The sequence below is a fragment of the Salmo salar genome, chromosome ssa20 (assembly GCF_905237065.1).
Source record: "Salmo salar chromosome ssa20, Ssal_v3.1, whole genome shotgun sequence".
NCBI lineage: Eukaryota > Metazoa > Chordata > Actinopteri > Salmoniformes > Salmonidae > Salmo > Salmo salar.
In genome coordinates this window covers 70,697,356-70,720,948 of record NC_059461.1, presented here as the reverse complement: position 1 = coordinate 70,720,948, position 23,593 = coordinate 70,697,356, and the positions used below count along the sequence as shown (strand labels likewise).

Genomic DNA, 23,593 nt, shown 5'->3' with positions numbered 1-23,593 from the left:
TCTATTAATAACTGCTGGGGAAACTGTGACTCGCTGTATACTTGTGGCTCACACTATTGTCTTGTCATGTTGCACCAGCACCATCTACTGGTCAGCAAAAATACTGCAACCAGGGAGCGGTTTAACTTGAAAGATTGAGAATGAGTCAAGTCTAGAAAATGTTGTGGACTCTGTTCGTAACAAATTACTTTTTGGGGCACAGAAACCTGTATTGTTATTAGACGTTTCCTGATCTGTGAGAAAATAAGCATAATGTTGATCCAGTTTTGTCTTGTTCCACCGTTTTCCTCTGCCACTGAACTTCCACTTCTAACCAAATATAGTAAGGCGAGGAAGCATCGCTATAGATAAAACTTTTTGACAAGAGCAGACAGACTGGCACCCGGTTTACTAAAATGGGGGTGGGACTGGACAAAAAGTGCTTATAGTAAAATATGCTGACAAATACTCCCCAAATAAGACAACATTATGTACAGTACTATCTATGCTCATTCCTTCAAACTCAAATTGTGTAGCCTAAAATAGCAAATGGCGGCGTTTACGAAATAAAGTGAATAATACTGCCATCAGGCGGCCGGTTGGGCAAAACGTTGATCTAACTGTCCAAATAGATCGAGGGCACCATAGCGTAGGCTACATTGAAATGAGGAATGTAGTTTTGCTCGCAAGCTTCGTCGGTGGTCATTCATCAATAGAGGGGGAGATAACTCGTTGAAGCGGGAACATTATGCAAGCTAGGCAAACGGTGGTGTAGTTAACTTAGCTCATAGCTAATGTTGGCTAGCTGTTATTTCACAATTTAGCAACTCTAACTAATATGTATAACGTTCGCTAGCCAGGTGATGGCTATCTACCAAAAAACGTGATGAAACCCGCAACCAAAGATTGTCTTTGAAGGCTTCTCTAGCGGCATGACGTTTGTATTCTTTTCTGACGTCGTCGTCGTCTCAAGTTACCACAGTCACAAAATTGTAATTATGGCTTAAACCCCGCCCTTTTGTACAATTTATCTTCTCAAAATGCCAATTTATACGTATCCTTAACCACACTGCTAACCTTATGCCTAACAGTAAATTAAATTAAGACCAAAAAGGACATTTTAGTTTTCATGAATTTTTACGATATACCCAATGTTTATTTTGTGGCTGTGTTGAGTAGCGACAAGCGTTTCTCTGCTGTGGCGGTCATGGTTTTCAATTATCTTGAAATGCGCATGCTCAAACGTAATTTCGTTCGCGGTTGCGCCAACTAGGATAGGATGTTGCCACTAGCAGCATTGATGCATAGGCTTTTTCAGAACAAAAATACATTTCTTGAGGCTCCTGCACTGTTGGAAGAATAACAACAACAACAACGCAATTTACAACCCTTGATTGGGAGGAACAATTAACGTTGCGAGCATTTTACATTTTGTGTATTCTGACTGTTGACAATGCAAAGTGGAAGCGAGCGGGTTTGCAGAATTTTCAAGCGTCTTCTAATTTCAGCTAGTAGGAGCAAAAACAAGAACCATGGCTAGGCCTCGCAGATACATTCACAGTCGTTCAGCAACCTGACAACAAGACAGTTTAGAATAGGCTCAAAGTTGAGGTTTGTGAGAAACTCGTAACATTCGTGATATTCTTGCCAGCAGTTAGCAAGCAAACATTGCTTAATGGATGGTGTTGCTAATTAACATTAGCTAGCTACAGTTGACTAAATAGGTAACTAGCTCTCAGTCTAGTGTGCCTATATCACATTCAGATAAAGCAGCTAGCTAGCGGTTGCCAACTTGCATACGAGGTCGCTACGTACGGCTAGTTAACTGTTAACCTTGGCTGGTTCCGTTATTTCTTCTCCAATATACAGTAATAGACAGAGAAAGGCAATTTTTAGTAAAACGTGCGTGTGGGGGAGTTGACTGTCACCGCCAGTGGGACTGGGCGTGGAACGACACTTCTAGCTAGCTACAGTAGCTGGTTCCATAGGATTATTTGCAAGAAGTCGTCGACTGCTGGGTGAATGTGGGACAAAATGGAGACGCCAACGATTGTGTACGATTTGGATACCTCTGGGGGTTTAATGGAGGTGAGGCATGTCACCACACAACGTTACTTATGTCCGTTAAAATGCAGCCATTTAAGTTTGTTAGATATCTAAGTAGCCAGAAAAATTGACGTGTTAGCAGATACTGTAGCAAGATGGAAGCAGCAAAGAACGTTAGCTAGTTATAGTTTGAGGCAGTAATGTTGTCCTAACGCCGCGTTGGCTAGGATGAAGTTGAAGACAAAACACCTATATTTGCAATGTGTAACTAGCTAGTTTATGGGTAACACTGTGCTATTACTCTAGTTATAGCGTAACTAACATTTTAAACCATATTTTAGTTGCCAGCAGTTATCACTGCTGCAGACTAAACGTTACAGTAAAGGCCCTAGCTTCCAGCTGGAGGCGATTTATAGTTTACTGCCATAACTAGCTAGTATAAAAAAGACATGTTACGGACATGATACTGAATCATACACTGTTTTTAGCTTTATTCGTTTGATGTGCTAGCAACCAAGTAAACAAGCCTAAATGGTGAGTGAAGATAGTTCGATCCAGATTTCTGACATGTTCAACTTGTTACAGCAAATTCAAACACTGCTCGCACCACCCAAGTCAGAGGATGGCGAAAAGAGGAGTCGGAGGAGTGAAAGGGACGTTCGGAGAAAGAGCAGGGCCACCAACCACGACACCTGTGATAGTTGTCATGAGGGAGGGGACCTTCTGTGTTGTGACCATTGTCCAGCCGCCTTCCATCTACAATGCTGGTATGTGTGAAAAGTATCCCACTAACGTTAGCTTGGGAAGGATCATGCATGGTTTACTGGATTCAGAATGACTGCGGCTCTCCTGTCTAGACAGTCCATCTTTACAGAACCATGCCGCTGTGCAAAATGCCACACATGAGATTCGTTAAGGGGGGTTTCCAACCATACTAGGAAGGTGATTGTGACACAGCAACCAGGACTTGGTTAAAATTTGCCGCCGAATGGTTGCAACCAGCCCCCGCCTCGGTCTGCATGTCTCCAGGCATCGTCACTCACCCGCTCTAACAGAGCGCTGGGAAACGCTGGCAAAAAATGGAGTCGAGGCTGCTCTTCGCTCGTGTGCCTCTGTTTACAATATGGCGACCTCCCTTGAAAAAAAACCCGTTTTATTTCAGCGCCATTTTACTGACATTTCTCTGGGTTTTAACAGGAATATAATTATGATAATACAGCTGATCAAACGCGGTTATAAAACGATTTGAGATGAGCATATTATTCTTTGTATTTCGGGGACTCATCCATTCAGATATTTGCACAGCTGTGCAAGATCTGGCTATCATGTTGGTAGCTACAATTTAGTGCAGGTTTTGGTTGGTAGCTAGGCTACAGTGCAAGGCTTTCCACCTACAAGACTGAGGATAATCTCGGTCTTTGCAAATTGAACATTTGCATATTCCCATGGGTAGTCATTGATTGTAAAATTTGACATGTGATTTAAGTTACATACTACAATCACCTTGACATCTGCCAATGCAGTAGCTGCATATTTGAATATTTTCTAGATTAGAAACATCTGAAAGCATTCCAACAATTCATTATGATGGCAGCCTGTATAAACTGGGTGATATAATGTAGGTTATGTAACAGTATAGCTTCCGTCCCTCTCCTCGCTCCTACCTGGGCTTGAACCAGGAACACATCGACAACAGCCACCCTCGAAGCAGCGTTACCCATGCAGAGCAAGGGGAACAACTACTCCAAGTCTCAGAGTGAGTGACGTTTGAAACGCTGTTAGCGCGCACCCGGCTAACTAGCGAGCCATTTCACATCGGTTACACCAGCCTAATCTTGGGAGTTGATAGGCTTGAAGTCATAAACAGCGCAATGCTTGAAGCTTTGCGAAGAGCTGCTGGCAAAACGCACAAAAGTGCTGTTTGAATGAATGCTTACGAGCCTGCTGCTGCCTACCATCGATCAGTCAGACTGCTCTATCAAATATCAAATCATAGACTTAATTATAATAAACACACAGAAATACGAGCCTTAGGTCATTAATATGGTCGACTCTGGAACGTTTGTTCTTTCAGTGAAATACGGAACCGTTCCGTATTTTATCTAACGGGTGGCATCCCTAAGTCTAAATATTCCTGTTACATTGCACAACCTTCAATGTTATGTCATAATTATGTAAAATTCTGGCAAATTAGTTCTCAACGAGCCAGGCGGCCCAAACTGTTGCATATACCCTGACTCTGCGTGCAATGAACGCAAGAGAAGTGACACAATTTCACCTGGTTAATATTGCCTGCTAACCTGGATTTCTTTTAGCTAAATATGCAGGTTTAAAAAATATATACTTCTGTGTATTGATGTTAAGAAAGGCATTGATGTTTATGGTTAGGTACAGTCGTGCAACAATTGTTCTTTTTTTCGCAAATGTGCTTTTGTTATATCATCCCCAATTTGGTGAAGTTGGCTGTCTTTGTTAGGAAGAAATAGTCTTCACACAGTTCGCAACGGGCCAGGCAGCCCAAACTGCTGCATATACCCAGACTCTGTTGCAAGAGAAGTGACACATTTTCCCTAGTTAAAAGAAATTCATGTTAGCAGGCAATATTAACTAAATATGCAGGTTTAAAAATATATACTTGTGTTTTGATTTTAAGAGGGACATTGATGTTTTTGGTTAGGTACACGTTGGAGCAACGACAGTCCTTTTTCACGAATGCGCTCCGCATCGATTATATGCAACGCAGGACAGGCTAGATAAACTAGCAATATCATCAACCATGTGTAGTTAACTAGTGATTATGATTGATTGTTTTTTATAAGATAAGTTTAATGCTAGCTAGCAACTTACCTTGGCTTCTTACTGCATTCGCGTAACAGGCAGGCTCCTCGTGGAGTACAATGTAAAGCAGGTGGTTAGAGCGTTGGACTAAGTAACCGTAAGGTTGCAAGATTGAATCCCTGAGCTGACAAGGTAAAAATCTGTCGTTCTGCCCCTGAACAAGGCAGTTAACCCACCGTTCCTAGGCCGTCATTGAAAATAAGAATGTGTTCTTAACTGACTTGCCTAGTTAAATAAAGGTGTAAAAAAAACGGCAAATCGGTGTCCAAAAATACCGATTACCAGTTGTTATAAAATCTTGAAATCGGCCCTAATTAATCGGCCATTCCGATTAATCGGTCGACCTCTGTAAAGGACACTAATGTTACCAGTAAAGTAGGAAGGCCAGGTTTCAATAGGCAATAAGAAATTGATGTGAAAGAGTGTGGGTATTTGGCCTGGCGGAGTGGCTTTATGTGTTGACTGAATGGGAGTTGGTAATTTAGGAGTTTTTTTTTACTCTACTGTTCTTGGGAAGACATTGAGTCCTCATTGTCAGAGACCGAGTAAAAATGTCTGACACCTGTCTCGATGTTAGTAGTGCTTACTTTTCCAGGCGTTAGGGATTTAAAACTTAAAGTAAAAACTGTGTTCAATATTGACCAAGTCTTCTCTTGTTTGGGCATGCCAGGCAGTGTCACATTAATCCCACTAGATGGAGACAGGCATTTGGAAAATAAGCAATTCTTACAGTATGCTTTACACATGGTTGTGGTATTTCAAAACAGACCTATTCCAGCACAGGTCAATTACATCATCACTCTCCTACACCCCTATTATAGCCTATGCCTCAAAAGTGCATATTTTATATTTATTTAACTAGGCAAGTCGGTTAAGAACAAATTCTTATTTACAATGATGGCCAAACCCGGACGACGCTGGGCCAATTGTGCGCCGCCCTATGGGACTCCAATCACGGCCAGTTCTGATACACCATTGGTCAGGTCGTCCAGGCTGTATTGTGAGTTTGGCATTAGGCCTTAAATCTTACATGGCAATTGATCCACAGTTGACCTATAAATGAAATGACTGTAGCATGAAGGTCCTTTTTTATTGCTGTTTCTTTGTGGCTCCCACAGTAACCCACCATTGAGTGAAGAAATGCTGCCCCCTGGTGACTGGATGTGTCATCGCTGCAACGTCCGTAGAAAGGTGAGTTTTCAAGAATATGTGATGCTCACAACAGAGATGTTTTTATGCTTCAGATGTATTAGCCTGTTAACACCTGTTTTCAATGTATCAATACGAGTCCAACTATTTAAACAACCATAGTGCTGGTGAATACTGTCTGATCCTTGCTGGTCCCTGACTCTGCTATTTGACTGTCACCCCCAGAAGCAGGAGCAGAAGGCTGAGCTGACAAATGGCCTGCTGGAGAGGGAGAGGCTCCTCTCCAAGCGCTCCTCCCCTGCAGCTGAACTGGAGCGGGGCACCACCACTATTACCACCACCACGCTGCGTCTGGACAGGCTGCCCCCCGGGGTCGGAGCAGCCGGACCCGGTCTGCGGGTGGCTGCCGTGCATCTCGAGCGTCTGGAGCGCCTTGAGCGGCGGGCCAGCAGCCGTCCTGGCACGCCCACTTCCAACACCTCTTCCACAGACACGGACACCCCCTCGGAGGAGCAGAATGAGGCAGACGAGGAGATGGCCAAGGCAGAGGAGGAGACCCAGGGCTCAGAATCTGAGCAAGCCACCACCATCCCTACCCCCACACCACGGCTCCTCAAGAGGCCCTTCCAGCTGCTCATCGCCGCCGCCATGGAGAGGAACCCCTCGCAGTTCCAGCTGCCCAACGAACTCACTTGCACCACAGCACTGCCAGGCAGCAGTAAACGGAGGAGGAAAGAGGAGCTGATCATGAAGACTTTCAGAAGGCCACAGCATGAGATGGACCCCAACGGCCTCGTTCCTCTGCCAGTCAGGGTGTGCTTCTCCTGCACCAGGTATGACCTATCCTTCCAATAATTAGTCAATCAAACCCACAATTTTGTCATTACACAGTTATATCAACTAGGACTGTTATGGTGACCGTATTACTGCCACACCGGCAGTCAAATTCCACATTACCGTTTAGTCACAATAATTGTGCATCTCCAAGCTCAAATGCTGCTGATGGTCATTAGTAGCCTACCAAACTTGCTAACTGCCTTGTACTCAGCACTCTATTTTCCCTGTAATCACTCTGACATCAATGCAAATGTATTAAAAATTTGAATCAAACACTTCCTGATAGCTCATGAGCTCATGTTACACAACATTTCTATAGGCTATGCAATTGTGAAGAGAAAACAGAGTGATGGCCTCTGTTAAAAAGAGCTTTCTACTTTCTATTATTTAATATATGTAAAAAAAAGATTAAATCAAGAATAGTGTCATGGGTGACCATTAGCCTATCACTTGTGAATGATGCCCAGCTTGTGTGCAGTAAGGCAAGAAAGCCAAGAAGCAACGCGTGCCTTTATTTTCAACTTTTTCAAATCCTATTCGCACACCTCATAGGCCTATATGTTTTTTGATAAGGTTTGTATCACAACTAAAGTGGCCAAATAACTTATAAAAATGTAAGCACAATAATCTGCTTTACAACGGGTGTAGATCCTAACTGGCATACATACGCAGCGCGTGTGTTTTAAGTTTGGGGAAGATCATTTTCACCATAAATGCATCTTTCTAATAAAAGCATTACATGCATAATTGCATTTGTGGTCACTTTTGCTAATGGTGTTTTCCCGCTAATGGAACATTTGCACTTACTGCAGTGTGCGCATTGCTGCGCTTATCTGGAGAAATAGCCTAATAGTTTATCAACATTTTAAGATGAACGTTCTGATCTGTTGCATCAGCCTCTTTGTGCAAAAAAAACTAACCGTTTTTGTATTAATTTGGGCTCTATTGCATCCCACAACTGTCCCAGACTAAGTTTGGAATATTTCTTTCTTGCACAGAATACAGTGCCTTGCAAAAGTATTCATCTCCCTTGGCAGTTTTCCTATTTTGTTGCATTACAACCTGTAATTTAAATAGATTTTTATTTAGATTTCATGTAATGGACATAGGGCTGGGCGACATGGCCAAACTCTCATATCCCGATAATGATACATATCACCATATAGCACATTTTCTGTAAATTCAATGAATAAAGTTTATATAAAATGACCACATGTAAAGGCTTATTTCTTGTTACATGTTGAATTATACTCAACAAATAAATGGTACTTACTCATTTGATTATTTCTCCTTTTATTTAGAACCTTTGTGCAAATGTTCAATTAAGAATGTAATAAAATATTAATGTATAAAATCTAAAAAGGTAAATAGAAAACACTTCAACTATAGTTGCAAACTATCTATCTATCTATCTATCTATCTATCTATCTATCTATCTATCTATCTATCTATCTATCTATCTATCTATCTATCTATCTATCTATCTATCTATCTATCTATCTATCTATCTATCTATCTATCTATCTATCTATCTATCTATCTATCTATCTATCTATCTATCTATCTATCTATCTATCTATCTATCTATCTATATTATACTTTTTTTTTAATTGGGGGTGGGGGGGCTTGCCTGTTTTGCATTTTATTTTGGCATTGATATGTGTCACATATCAAGTTTGGTAACTTGGGTCGAGTGTTAGCACCAACTCACGAAACCCCCGTTCCTCGACCGTGTAAATTGGGGCCATTTCTTTGCAGATGTAAGTTGTAACGTCAGCTGTTATCTCCTTTCATCTTCGTGATTCTTTTTTTTTGCCATATGGTGTGCTGCGGGCAAAAGCCTCTTGCAACGTCTGATTCGAGTTTGTTTTGAGCACTCAATTGTACTTTTTTGGGTCTCATCCGTAGACATGATTCTTGCGTAGGTGGTAAAAGAGGTTAGTGGTGTTTGAGCCTGTTGTCGGGACCGGCCTGCGGCATATTTAGCAGAGGACGGTTTTCTGGTCCGTGTCAGACTTTTCACACCCAAACCACGTCCATGCGACCAAAGTAGCCCCTCTTTTAGGTTCGAGCTCCATGCTCTGTCACGTTCACGCTCCATGTTTGTTTGTGTTGCACATTTTTGTGTGGAAGAACGTAAAGCTTCGTCCAATTGACAAAAAATATTGCCGTAGTGTGATTTGCGACACAACGAAATAAACAATAGAAAACGTCTATCGTTTCATATTATGCTCTATCGTCACATATATATATACTGCTCAAAAAAATAAAGGGAACACTTAAACAACACATCCTAGATCTGAATGAAAGAAATAATCTTATTAAATACTTTTTTCTTTACATAGTTGAATGTGCCGACAACAAAATCACACAAAATAATCAATGGAAATCCAATTGATCAACCCATGGAGGTCTGGATTTGGAGTCACACTCAAAATTAAAGAGGAAACCACACTACAGGCTGATCCAACTTTGATGTAATGTCCTTAAAACAAGTCAAAATGAGGCTCAGTAGTGTGTGTGGCCTCCACGTGCCTGTATGACCTCCCTACAACGCCTGGGCATGCTCCTGATGAGGTGGCGGATGGTCTCCTGAGGGATCTCCTCCCAGACCTGGACTAAAGCATCCGCCAACTCCTGGACAGTCTGTGGCGTTGGTGGATGGAGCGAGACATGATGTCCCAGATGTGCTCAATTGGATTCAGGTCTGAGGAACGGGCGGGCCAGTCCATAGCATCAATGCCTTCCTCTTGCAGGAACTGCTGACACACTCCAGCCACATGAGGTCTAGCATTGTCTTGCATTAGGAGGAACCCAGGGCCAACCGCACCAGCATATGGTCTCACAAGGGGTCTAAGGATCTCATCTCGGTACCTAATGGCAGTCAGGCTACCTCTGGCAAGCACATGGAGGGCTGTGCGGCCCCCCAAAGAAATGCCACCCCACACCATGACTGACCCACCGCCAAACCGGTCATGCTGGAGGATGTTGCAGGCAGCAGAACGTTCTCCACGGCGTCTCCAGACTCTGTCACGTCTGTCACATGTGCTCAGTGTGAACCTGCTTTCATCTGGGAAGAGCACAGGGCGCCAGTGACGAATTTGCCAATCTTGGTGTTCTCTGGAAAATGCCAAACGTCCTGCACGGTGTAGGGCTGTAAGCACAACCCCCACCTGTGGACGTCGGGCCCTCATACCACCCTCATGGAGTCTGTTTCTGACCGTTTGAGCAGACACATGCACATTTGTGGCCTGCTGGAGGTCATTTTGCAGGGCTCTGGCAGTGCTCCTCCTTGCACAAAGGCGGAGGTAGCGGTCCTGCTGCTGGGTTGATGCCCTCCTACGGCCTCCTCCACGTCTCCTGATGTACTGGCCTGTGTCCTGGTAGCACCTCCATGCTCTGGACACTACGCTGACAGACACAGCAAACCTTCTTGCCACAGCTCGCATTGATGTGCCATCCTGGATGAGCTGCACTACCTGAGCCACTTGTGTGGGTTGTAGACTTTGTCTCATGCTACCACTAGAGTGAAAGCACCGCCAGCATTCAAAAGTGACCAAAACATCAGCCAGGAAGCATAGGAACTGAGAAGTGGTCTGTGGTCTCCACCTGCAGAACCACTCCTTTATTGGGGGTGTCTTGCTTATTGCCTATAATTTCCACCTGTTGTCTATTCCATTTGCACAACAGCATGTGAAATTTATTGTCAATCAGTGTTGCTTCCTAAGTGGACAGTTTGATTTCACAGAAGTGTGAATGACTTGGAGTTACATTGTGTTGTTTAAGTGTTCCCTTTATTTTTTTGAGCAGTATATATATAGTCATATCGCCCAGCCCTAAATGGACATACACAAAATAGTCCAAATTCGTGAAGTGAAATGAAAAAAATAAAGTTGTTTGAAAATATTTAACTTCTATGGGCTAGTCAACAGCCAGTGGAATCGCGTGGCGCGAAATACAAATACCTCAAATGCTGTAACTTCAATTTCTCAAACATATGACTATTTTACACCATTTTAAAGACAAGACTCATGTTAATCTAACCACATTGTCCGATTTCAAAAAGGCTTTACAGCGAAAGCAAGACATTAGATTATGTAGGAGGAGAGTACCCTGCCAAAAATAATCACACAGCCATTTTCAAAGCAAGCATATATGTCACAAAAACCAAAACCACAGCTAAATGCAGCACTAACCTTTGATCTTCATCAGATGACACTCCTAGGACATTATGTTATACAATACATGCATGTTTTGTTCAATCAAGTTCATATTTATATCAAAAACCAGCTTTTTACATTAGCATGTGATGTTCAGAACTAGCATACCCACCAAAAACTTCCGGTGAATTTACTAAATTACTCATGATAAACATTGACAAAATACATAATTATTTTAAGAATTATAGATACAGAACTCCTTTATGCAAACGCTATGTCAGATTTTAAAATAGCTTTTTGGCGAAAGCACATTTTGCAATATTCTGAGTACATAGCTTGGCCATCACAGGCTAGCTAATTTGACACCCACCAAGTTTGGGGCTCACTAAACTCAGAATTACTATTAGAAAAATTGGATTACCTTTGCTGTTCTTCGTCAGAATGCACTCCCAGGACTTCTACTTCAACAACATGTTGTTTTGGTTCCAAATAATCCATAGTTATATCCAGATACCTCCGTTTTGTTCGTGCGTTCAGGTCACTATCCAAAGGGTAGAGCGAGAGCATTTCGTGACACAAAATTTCAAAATATTCCATTACCGTACTTCAAAGCATGTCAAACGCTCTTTAAAATACATTTTAATGCTATTTTTCTCGTAAAATAGCGATAATATTCCAACCGGGCAACGTTGTATTCATTCAAAGGCTTAAAGAAAAAAATTGAGAATTCTTGTGAATGCTCATCTCCCTCTCACTGTCCCCAGGCTGACCACTTACAAACTCTGCTGCTGTACTTTGCCCAGAGACAGCAGACACCCCATTCCACTTTCTGGCGGCTTTAGAGAACCAATGGAAGCTTTAGAAAGTGTCACGTTACAGCACAGATGCTGTATTTTCGATAGAGATGCAACAGAAGGATAACAAATTGTCAGACAGGGGGCACGTCCTGTATGGAATCTTCTCAGGTTTTGGCGTGCCATATGAGTTCTGTTATACTCAAACACCATTCAAATCTACTAATTATATGCATATTCTCGTTTCTGGGCAAGAGTAGTAACCAGTTTAAATCGGGTACGTTTTTTATCCGGCCGTGAAAATACTGCCCCCTAGCACCGCCAAGCAAGAGGCACCGCCAAGCAAGAGGCACCGCCAAGCAAGAGGCACCGCCAAGCAAGAGGCACCGCCAAGCAAGAGGCACCGCCAAGCAAGAGGCACCGCCAAGCAAGAGGCACCGCCATGAAGACCAAGGCGCTCTCCAAACAGGTCAGGGACAAAGTTGTGGAGAAGTACAGATCAAGGTTGGGTTATAAAAAATATCAGAAACTTTGAACATCCCACGGAGCACCATTAAATCTATTATTAAAAAATGAAAAGAATATGGCACCACAACCAACCTGCCAAGAGAGGGCCGCCCACCAAAACTCACGGACCAGGCAAGGAGGGCATTAATCAGAGAGGCAAAAAAGAGACCAAAGATAACCCTGAAGGAGCTGCAAAGCTCCACAGCGGAGAATGAAGTATCGATCCATATGACCCCTTTAAGCCGTACACTCCACAGAGTTGGGCTTTACGGAAGAGTGGCCAGAAAAAAGTTGCTTAAAGAAAAAAATAAGCAAACACGTTTGGTGTTGGCCAAAAGTGGAGCATGGTGGCGGCAGCGTCATGCTGTGGGGATGTTTTTCATCGGCATGGATTGGGAAACTGGTCAGATTTAAAGGAATGATGGATGGCGTAAAATACAGAGAAATTCTTGCGGGAACACTGTTTCACTCTTCCAGAGATTTGAGACTGGGATGGAGGTTCACCTTCCAGCAGGACAATGACTCTAAGCATACTTCTAAAGCAACACTGAAGTGGTTTAAGGTGAAACATTTAATTGTCTTGGAATGGCCTTGTCAATGCCCAGACCTCAATCCAATTGAGAATCGGTGGTATGACTTAAAGATTGCTGTACACCAGCAGAACCCATCCATCTTGAAGGAGCAGGAGCGGTTTTGCCTTGAAGAATGGGCAAAAATCCCAGAGGCTTGATGTGCCAAGCTTATTCTCTTCATATCATGTTTCTTTAGACCTGTCTAAAATAATAATGGATTTATTCAATTTGTTTAAATGTAGATGTTCCAAAGGTCTGCATCAGTGGATGGTAGGCTATGCGTAGAAGCCAGGAGATGCTAAATGTGTTCGTTAATTGACGGGGAATTACTATGAGACCCTCAGTTATTTGCTTGACAATCGCGGCTGACGAAATTTCATGACCGCCACAGCCCTAATATCAACACACCTTTGGGAATCTAGTTGGTTGGCTGACTTTGCTAGTCCGAGCTCACTGCCTCCTCTTTGTCCTCCTGTCTATTCTATAGGAGCTGCAGAATGGCGCCCCTGGTTCAGTGTGACTATTGCCCCCTGCTCTTCCACATGGACTGCCTGGACCCCCCACTTACTGCCATGCCCACAGGCAGGTGGATGTGCCCCAACCATATGGAGCACTTGGTGGTAAGAGGAGCAGCCCCCCCCCCCCGCATCATCTGTTGGCCTAGTATCCTTATGCATGGAACTGGGTTTCAGTCTTTTGGCAGGCCTAAACAATAAGGATATGGTGATTTTCAGACGGGAATGGCTCTGTAAATGGAATAGGGTTTGTAGTTCTTTGGGCGATATCAAGCATCACCGATATGCGATAATATTGTGTTATCTCTCAACCCTAGTATGTAGAAGTTGTTCCATTACTGACATGACCTGTTCTCCAGCTGAGCTTTAGAGTCTGTAGACTTGTTATAAGTGCATAGGGTGTCAAGTTGGCGGTTGATTCAGGGATATACTTCGCTTTGTTCTTGACATAGCTTCCTGTCCTGTTCTCCAGCTAAACCAGAGGAGCCTGTCCCTTACCAGCCGCTGCCAGCTCTTAGACCAGTTCCAGGATAGGATATCCCAGCATGCCGTCAAGGTGGGCTTCCTGCGACGGGTCCACCGACAGAACCCCCCTGTCCGCAGCGGTGTCCACCACAAGACGAAGGCGCTCAAGGTAGCTTATGCCCGCTGAGTCTGTCCCAGAGTAAAATATAATGTTATGAAATCGATTTTTGCTAGTCTTCACTTGGAAATGGTGATGAAAAGACAGATTTTCAACAAAGTATTGGTTTGTCAACTAAGCTGCTTCACCACATATCCAAATCGTTTTCATCTTTAAGAGTTAGAGGAACCACAGTGGGAGTTCACTGCTCCTGTAAATAATATGTGTGTGTTTGTCCCTCCAGGTGCCCGACGCTATTAAGTCCCAGTACCATAACCCCCCGGCCATTTTGGCTCCTGCAGGGGTGCGTAACGGGGAGCTGATCTGTAATGGTGTCCCATCCCAGGACTGCTCCCCTCAGCATTTTACCAGCCAGGCGGAGCAACAGGAGGTAGGCATGGCAGAAACACACACACTTATCTGTCTACTTCTCTGGGATTCAGTGGTTCCTTTGGGCGGTGCCAGAGAAACACCTAAAGCACTTTGATTTTTTTTTGTGATAAACAAATCAATGGGATCTGGCCCAGCGAGGAGACAATGCTCCAGACATGATGGGGATTAACGGCCAATTATTGAATGTGTAATAACTGTAAATGTATTTATTTGAGTTACTGGACTGGTGAAGGTGCTTGTTCTTTTCACCAAACTGTTTTTTTTCTTTGTCGTTCAGTGGCTCCGAGATGTCATCTCGCTGCAGTGCAGCATCATGCGACATTTATCTGGCAAGCAGAAGTCCTCGTCAGACTGGCACTCTGAACAGACAAACAAGGAACAGAAAGATATTAAGCCCTGTGTGGCCCTAGAGGAGAACAGCACTCTGCCCCTTGCAGAAAGGACAGCTTCAGCCCTGCCTGCCCCCTGCTCTAAGCCCTGCAGTACATCTGATGGCCCCCATGGGGCCCAGGTACTGAAGGGTCTCTCACAGGGCCAGGAGAGCTGCAGCTGCCCGGTGAGGCCCTGTCAGAACTGTCTGAAGTGCAGGAAACCCAACGGGCCCCTGACTGAGCAGCCTGTGCAAGCCAACGGGCCGGTAGTGTGTAACGCTGCCTCTGATGCCTGCAGACAGACAGAGCTCCAGCTGCACAGACTCACCCCTCCAGCCCCACTCCCAACCTCTGCTCTGGGGCTGCCAAACCACCTGAGAGGAGGGGTGGAGGTTAAAACCGAGAAGGGCAGCCACCTAGAGTCTTGCACCCAGAAAGGTTGTCCACCTTCCTCTTCGACGTGTGCAGCCACAGGGCAGGACATAAAGAGCCAGGTCCACGGGACTCCTCCAGGCATGGCAGGGACTCAGGCCAACCCTCTGAGCTGCTGCAGTGAGCTGAAGCTCTGCCCCAGCCCCACCCTCACCCCAGGTGTCCATGTCTTCACCCCATCCAGAGTCGTCAAAGACTCCAGCACAGCAAGACAGCCTACCACCACACCTCCCGGTTTCTCCCCAGGGCCAGATCTTAAGGGCAGCTCCATGTTCCCCAGCTCTCTCTTCCCCTTAATAGCAGACCTGTCTGGTGGCATGAAGGCTGTGATGGAAGGGGATGGAGGTAAGGAGCTACCTCAACACCATTCTACCTGTACCACTGTTCATAATTAGGCCTAGGTGATGAGCACCTCTCTCTGTCCAGTTTAAAAATGGGTACTTTATTCAACAACAATCAAGTTCAAATATTGCATTATTGTTTTGGCCATGCTGGTCTTCAAAAATAGTGATGATTAAATGGCCTGTAATGCTGCTGACAGATGATGGCTGTGATAAAGGATTGCTTCACGTGAAGTCTATGATGACGTTGAAACATGCTGATGTTGTTCATACAGAGATCGAACTGAGTAAACTGGATGAGGAGTTGGTCAAACTCCTGGCCTGGCAGAGGATACAGCAGCTGTTCCCCCACAAAGCGCCCCCAGTCCCCCAAGGCAGCTGTGTAACCGCTTCCCCTCCCACCACCACCGTCGCCCTCAAACCTCAATCTCCCGCGCCGCGCACAGAGGGTAAGCCCCCCGAACCTGACGTGTGGCAGTTTAATTTGTGCCATAGGGATGTTATAAAATGTTATTCCTCCACATTCTGTCCCCATCACAGAAGAACAGAAGGTGCAGGCGAGAGCAACGTTCTATCCACTCATGGGGAAGGGAGGCGCCATCAACATGTCTTATAGGACACTGTACATAGGAGCTGGTAAGGACCGCTCATGCTGTTATAAAATACTGTGATCTTTACTCAACATGGAACAGTCTCATCACTCTTTCTCTCTGACAACCCACTGTAGGTGCTGACATGGATGTATGCCTTACAAACTATGGTCATTGTAATTATGTATCTGGAAAACACGCCTGCATCTTCTATGACGGGGTAGGTTGTCTGTCCTGTTCGAGACACGCAGCTTGACAAAAAATAATTTTTCCCATTGCTATGACCTGATCTGTGAGTACTATTTGAAATAACAGTAGCACTACAGACATGACTGATGTTTTGTACCTGTGTGTAGAACACCAAGCACTACGAGCTGCTCAACTACAGTGAGCATGGGACCACGGTGGACAATGTGCTCTACTCCTGTGACTTCTCTGAGAAGGCCTCCCCCAGCCCGGCTAGTGGCCTGGTGTCCAAAGTGCAGGGCATTGTCCGTAAGTAACACACACCCCTCAGCATATGTACACACACTAGCAATTTACCGTAATTTCCGGACTATTGAGCGCACCTGAATATAAGCCGCACCCACTGAATTTTTTTTAATTTTTTATTTTGAACATAAATAAGCCGCACATGTCTATAAGCCGCAGGTGCCTACCGGTACATTGAAACAAATGAACTTTACACAGGCTTTAACCTCTTACATCTAGACGTTCCGCTAGCGGAACACCTGCTCCAATATCCAATGATAGGCGTGGCGCGAATTACAAATTCCTCAAAAATACAAAAAATTCAATTTTTCAAACATATGACTATTTCACAGCATTTTAAAGACAAGACTATCCTTTATCTAACCACACTGTCCGATTTCAAAAAGGCTTTACAGCGAAAGCAAAACATTAGATTATGTCAGCAGAGTACCAGCCAGAAATAATCAGACACCCATTTTTCAAGCTAGCATATAATGTCACAAAAACCCAGAAGACAGCTAAATGCAGCACTAACCTTTGATCTTCATCAGATGACACACCTAGGACATTATGTTATACAATACATGCATGTTTTGTTCAATCAAGTTCATATTTATATCAAAAAACAGCTTTTTACATTAGCATGTGACGTTCAGAACTAGCATACCCCCCGCAAACTTCCGGGGAATTTACTAACAATTTACTAAATTACTCACGATAAACGTTCACAAAAAGCATAGCAATTATTTTAAGAATTATAGATACAGAACTCCTCTATGCACTCTATGTCCGATTTTAAAATAGCTTTTTGGTGAAAGCACATTTTGCAATATTCTAAGTACATAGCCCAGCCATCACGGGCTAGCTATTTAGACACCCGGCAAGTTTAGCCTTCACCAAAATCAGATTTACTATAACAAAAATGTTATTACCTTTTGTTGTCTTCGTCAGAATGCACTCCCAGGACTGCTACTTCAATAACAAATGTTGGTTTGGTCCCAAATAATCCATCGTTATATCCGAATAGCGGCGTTTTGTTCGTGCGTTCCAGAAACTATCCGAAATGGTAAATCAGGGTCCCGCGCATGGCGCAATTCGTGACAAAAAAATTCTAAATATTCCATTACCGTACTTCGAAGCATGTCAACCGCTGTTTAAAATACATTTTTATGCAATTTATCTCGTAAAAAAGCGATAATATTCCGACCGGGAATCTCCTTTTCGGCAAACAGAGGAAAAATCACAAAGACGGGGACGGCCAGGGCACGCGCCTAAGCCCACAGTCCCTTGATCGGCCACTTGAGAAAGGCGATAATGTGTTTCAGCCTGGGGCTGGGATGACGACATTCAGGTTTTTCCCGGGCTCTGAGCGCCCATGGAAGACGTAGGAAGTGTCACGTTAGAGCAGAGATCCTTTGTAAAAGATAGAGATGGCAAAGAAGTTCAAGAAATGGTCAGACAGGCCACTTCCTGTAAAGGAATCTCTCAGGTTTTGACCTGCCATTTGAGTTCTGTTATACTCACAGACACCATTCAAACAGTTTTAGAAACTTTGGAGTGTTTTCTATCCAAAGCCAATAATTATATGCATATTCTAGTTACTGGGCAGGAGTAGTAACCAGATTAAATCGGGTACGTTTTTTATCCAGCCGTGAAAATACTGCCCCCTAGCCATAACAGGTTAACGAAACACGGCTTGTAACAAAAATAAATAGGCTTTAAACGAAACACGGCTTGTAAGAAAAAAATTATAATTAGCAGTAAACAGTAGCCTACCAAGAAAGTCATTGCTCCAGACCAAGCTCCCGTGCAGCAGCTCTATTTCCTTTTCCAACAGCCAGATAAATCGTCTTCAACTTGAAAGCTGCATCATATGCATTTCTCCGTGTCTTTGCCATGATGAGGGTGACAAAATGACTACCGTAATCAGAATGATGGGAACTTTGAGAGCGCTCGATTTAATCTAAACAGTAAACAAAAAAGTTGTTTGACCTTAACCCGTTCGGCAATTTCATTGGTCTAATGAAAGCTTCATGCCGCCAAAAAACTGAGCACGTCACAGAATGTTTTTTTAAATTTTTTAATTTGAAAGCGGGAAAAAAGCCGCCTCATTGTTTAAGCCGTGAGGTTCAAAGCCTGGGAAAAAGTAGCGGCTTATAGTCCGGAAATTACGGTAGCTGAGTTTGAACCCCCCCCCCATACCTCCTTTGTGCAACATGTGGGTGGGTGTATGCCCCATCACCTTAAACCTGTAGAGGCTTGATGTGTGTGTGGTTTGACCAGCCCTGTGTGTCTATAGTCTTGAGTGATGGTGCCCTCTTTCTTCAGGCCGCTGTAAGATGAGAGAGCAGCAGCAGGAGGAGGGGACCGAGGCTGGGCACAGGACTGGTCTGATGCCATTGGGGGGAGTGATGAGCTGCCAGCCCCAGGGAGGACCCAGGCTCTCCTGCAACTGCAAGGCCAGCAGTTCCAGCCTGATCGGTGGCAGCGGAGCCGGCTGGGAGGGCACAGCACTGCTCCACCACGGCAGCTACATCAAACTGGGCTGCATGCAGTTTGTCTTCAGCATTGTTGAGTTCGCCAGTAAGCAGCCCAAAGAAGAGGGAACCACTGGCACTGCCAATACCACCCCCGCCAATACCACCCCCAACCGAGAGGGGGCAGACAAACAGACTATCAAACTCCACCAGTTGCAACTCTGTGCCAAAGCCCAAACTCTCCCTTTCTCATCTATTTCCAGTCAAACCTAAGGGGAGCAGGTTGTTACACAGGGAAAATATATATTTTAATTTATTTTGATTATACTTTTGCATGAAATTAAGTATTATCTCAAATCTGTTTATTTAGATTGACTGACTGAAAAGTATTTGTCACTTAATTTTACAAGTCTAGTTATACATGCATATACAGTACCAGTCAAGTTTGGACACCTTCTCATTACAGGATTTTTCTTTATTTGTACTATTTTTGACATTGTAGAATAATAGGGAAGACATTGAAACTATGAAATAACACATGGAATCATGTAATAACCCAAAAAAGTGTTAAACAAATTTGAAATTCTTCAAAGTAGCCATCCTTTGCCTTGATGACAGCTTTGCACACTCTTGGCATTCTCTCAACCAGCTTCATGAGGTAGTCACCTGGAATGCATTTCAATTAACAGGTGTGCTTTGTTAAATTATTTTGTGGAATTTCTTTCCATCTCAATGCGTTTGAGCCAATCAGTTGTGTTGTAACAGGGTAAAGGGGGTATGCAGAAGATGGTAAAAATATTTGGTAAAAGACTATATGGTAAAAGACCAAGTCCATATTATGGCAAGAACAGCTGAAATAAGCAAAGAGAAACGACAGTCCATCATTACTTTAAGACATGAAGGTCAGTCAATCCAGAAATTTCAAGAACTTTGAAAGTTTCTTCAAGTGCATTGGCTCTTATGAGGACCGCCACAGGAAAGGAAGACCCAGAGTTACCTCTGCTGTAGAGGATAAGTTCATTAGAGTTACCAGCCTCAGAAATTGCAGCCCAAATAAATGCTTTGTAGTTCAAGTAACAGACGAATCTCAACATCAACTGTTCAGAGGAGATTGCGTGAATCAGGCCTTCATGGTTGAATTGCTGTGAAGAAACCACTACTGAAGGACACCAATAGGAAGAGACTTGCTTGGGCCAAGAAACATGGCCATTAGACCGGTGTAAATCTGTCCTTTGGTCTGAGTCCAAATTTAATAATTTTGTTTCCAACCGCTGTGTCTTTGCGAGAAGCAGAGCAGGTGAACGGATGATCTCCGCATTTGTGATTCCCACCGTGAAGCATGGAGGTGGTGTGGTGCTTTGCTGGTGACAGTCAGTGATTTATTTAGAATTCAAGGCACAGCATGGCTACCACAGTATTCTGCAGCGATACGCCATCCCATCTGGTTTGTGCTTAGTGGGACTATCATTTGTTTTTCAACAGGACAATGACCCAGCACACCTCCTGGCTGTGTAAGGGCTATTTGACCAAGGAGAGTGATGGAGTGCTGCATCAGATGACCTGGCCTCCACAATCACCCAACCTCAACCCAATTCAGATGGTTTGGGATGAGTTGGACCGCAGAGTGAAGGAAAAGCAGCCAACAAGTGCTCAGCATATGTGGGAACTCCAAAACTGTTGGTTCTCCATGAAGCTGGTTGAGAGCCTGCCAAGAGTGTGCAAATTCCATGTGTTATTTCATAGTTTTGATGTCTTCACTATTATTTGACAATGTCAAGACCAAGGGTGGCTACTTTTTGAAGAATCTAAAATATTTTTTTATTTGTTAAACAATTATTTTGGTTACTACATGATTCCATGTGTTATTTCATAGTTTTGATGTCTTCACTATTATTTTACAATGTAAAAATAGAAAAACAATTAAGAAAAACCCTTGAATGAGTAGATGTGTCCAAACTTATGACTGGTACACTAACATTTTCTTATTTTTCAGACAGCTCATGTAGCCCAAACATTTTATTTTGTGATATTGAGTTGTAGTACTCACACTTTGTTGTTGCTACGTTTGCACCACAGGTAGCTAGCACACTTACATGCTTATACACACATTTGTATGTACAGTATATTAATGTAAATAGGATTGATTCGGTGCTTTTCAGTTGGATATCCTGTACATCAGTCTAGGCTGGTGGGAGGAGCTATAGGAGGATGGGCTCGTAATGGCTAGAAAAGATTAAATGGAGTCAAGCGTGGTTTACATATGTTTGTTTGATACCGTTCCATGGATTCCATTCTAGCCATTACAATGATCCCGTCCTTCTATAGCTTCTCCCACCAGCCTACACTGATGGACATAAACCATTGTGGTCGGTTTGTATAGTGTACAGTACCTCTCATGGACTCCTTTTGTGATATTTGGTAGTTTTGTAGAAAAGTTTGTTAAACACCTGTTCCGAGTCCTGTGTCCTCCATGCTGAAAGCCATGGTGTCGGATTGGTTTAGCTCTCGTTTTAACACTCTTGTACTCTGTAAATCAGCGTTCTTTGTCTGTTTCTTCCTGTCTGTTAAAACAATGTAAATACAGAAAGATTTTTTTTAAGAACAAACTTAAAAATGCCTCCTTGTGCTGTTATTTTTGATTACCTTGAGACATGGGGTCAATGATCTAAAATGCTTTTCTTTCAGTCATGCATCGTGTTGTGAGTGAACTATCCAGAAGGTGGTGGTCGTGCACAGCTCTATGTCAAAGGTAACAGTTGCCATTTATGTAGGTCTAATGGTAAAACAATCTTTCTCGTATTAGACTATTTTTAACTGTTCCATGGACCTTGCCCTGAGAGAGTAGAGATTCTGGTTTATCCAGTTGCGCAATCACTATAGAAACTCAAACCGTCTTGTAGCTGGTAAGAGGGGTGTGATATTTTTCACAGGAGCTCTCCCATGAGTACAAATTAGCTTGCACACGCTCTTGAAAGCAAAGGGGTTTTCACACGGGAGACAAGGATGGCTACTTTTTTGCTTGTTGTCGGTGTAGTAGTCGGGATTGCATTTATTTACCACAGTGTTGTGGTTAAAGGACAAAGATGCAAAAGTAAAGCAAAACTGCATGGGAAAACTGTCATTGTAACTGGTAAGTCATTTTTCAGTGATTTCAATTTCGTTACTGTTGGAATTTAAAGACCAGAGTTTTAAATGTTTTTTGATCTTCCCACCTGCATAAATTAGACTAATATCATAAACTTATATTATTCACCGTTACTTGTCTTTTCTTTGATTGTTTATGCCCACTTACTCCAGGAAGTAACACAGGCATAGGGAAGATGACTGCACTAGATCTGGCCAGGAGAGGTGCTAGAGTCATCCTGGCCTGCCGCAGCAAACAGAGCTGAGGCAGCGCTCGCTGACATCAAGAGGGTGAGAGGAGAATGAACACTTTGACCATATAACTATAATGACCAGTAGTTTATGGCTAGTAACTTTTTTTTGTGTGTATGAAAATAGTACAGTAACATAAATGTGTCCTGTAGGAGAGTGGGAGCAATGAGGTGGTGTTCATGCATCTGGATCTGGGGAGTCTGAAGTCTGTTCGCTCCTTTGCTGAAACCTTCCTAAAGAATGAACCCAGATTGGACCTGCTCATCAACAATGCAGGTGTGGCTTGTACTGGTTGTTTGCAGCAATGCTACGACCAGCTTTCAATACACGTGATCTTATACGACAATATAACGACATGACATTGCTTTTAGTCATGTACAGATAGCCATCAACTCTGAGCTGACTCGTGACATCAACAAGGTGGCCATGATGCTGATGAAGCCTTTTTTCATGTTCTTTTTCAAGGACACTGTGGCGGGGTCTCAGACCACCCTGTACTGTGCCCTGCAGGAGGGCCTGGAGCCCCTCTCTGGATGCTACTTCTCTAACTGTACAGTCAGGAACCTCTATCCTAAGGCCAGAGACGACGCGGTGGCCAAGAAGCTATGGGAAGTCAGTGAGAGTCTGAGTGGGCTATCATCTTAAGAAACTCACTCTGACTCAGCAGTTTTAACTGGACTGCAAGCTACTAACCAATATCCTGTGTTCTTTCAAAACAAAACTGTACTTTTTTGGGTTATGCTTTATAAAATGTACGTACATAGAAGTGCATTCGGAAAGTATTTAGGCCACTTGATTTTTTTCCCACATTTTGTTACATCCTAATTCTAAAATGTATTAAACAGTTTTTTTCCCTCATCAATCTACACACAATATCCCAAAATGACAAAGCAAAAACAAGTTTGTAGATTTTTTCCAAATGTATTCAAAATAAAAAATATCACATTTATATAAGTATTGAGACCCTTTACTCAGTACTTTGTTGAAGCACCTTTGGCAGTGATTACAGCCTCAAGTCTTCTTGGGTATGACACTACAAGCTTGGCACACCTGTATTTGGGGAGTTTCTCTCATTCTTCACTGCAGATCCTCTCAAGCTCTGACAGGTTGGATGGGGAGCGTCG

General features: G+C 43.5%; 1 protein-coding gene and 1 pseudogene across 2 annotated transcripts; both read left to right on the top strand.

Annotated features, from left to right (window-relative positions):
• Nucleotides 1-1,223: 1,223 nt before the first annotated feature.
• Nucleotides 1,224-20,139, top strand: LOC106581238 (PHD finger protein 12). 2 transcript variants are annotated; one of them, XM_014163161.2, is made up of 13 exons: nt 1,224-2,067; nt 2,611-2,792; nt 5,982-6,054; nt 6,241-6,845; nt 13,370-13,502; nt 13,870-14,031; nt 14,264-14,410; nt 14,690-15,560; nt 15,832-16,005; nt 16,097-16,192; nt 16,284-16,366; nt 16,503-16,641; nt 18,946-20,139. In XM_014163161.2, exons 1-13 carry the CDS (start codon nt 2,002-2,004, stop codon nt 19,365-19,367), a joined length of 3,153 nt encoding a protein of 1,050 aa, XP_014018636.2. In that variant the 5' UTR covers nt 1,224-2,001; the 3' UTR covers nt 19,368-20,139. The 2 variants fall into 2 exon arrangements, with proteins under 2 accessions (XP_014018636.2, XP_014018635.2); XM_014163160.2 differs by having other exon boundaries at nt 1,225-2,067; nt 6,238-6,845; nt 18,946-20,137.
• Nucleotides 20,140-20,819: 680 nt separating this feature from the next.
• Nucleotides 20,820-23,509, top strand: LOC106581237 (dehydrogenase/reductase SDR family member 13-like; annotated as a pseudogene).
• The last annotated feature ends 84 nt before the right edge of the window (nt 23,510-23,593 follow it).

Excerpts from the sequence above, each read along its gene's own strand:
- LOC106581238 (XM_014163160.2), top strand. The coding sequence starts at position 2,002 with ATGTGGGACAAAATGGAGACGCCAACGATTGTGTACGATTTGGATACC. Across the intron at positions 14,032-14,263 it reads ACAAGACGAAGGCGCTCAAG|GTGCCCGACGCTATTAAGTC; the intron begins GTAGCTTATGCC and ends TTGTCCCTCCAG. Across the intron at positions 14,411-14,689 it reads GCCAGGCGGAGCAACAGGAG|TGGCTCCGAGATGTCATCTC; the intron begins GTAGGCATGGCA and ends TTTGTCGTTCAG.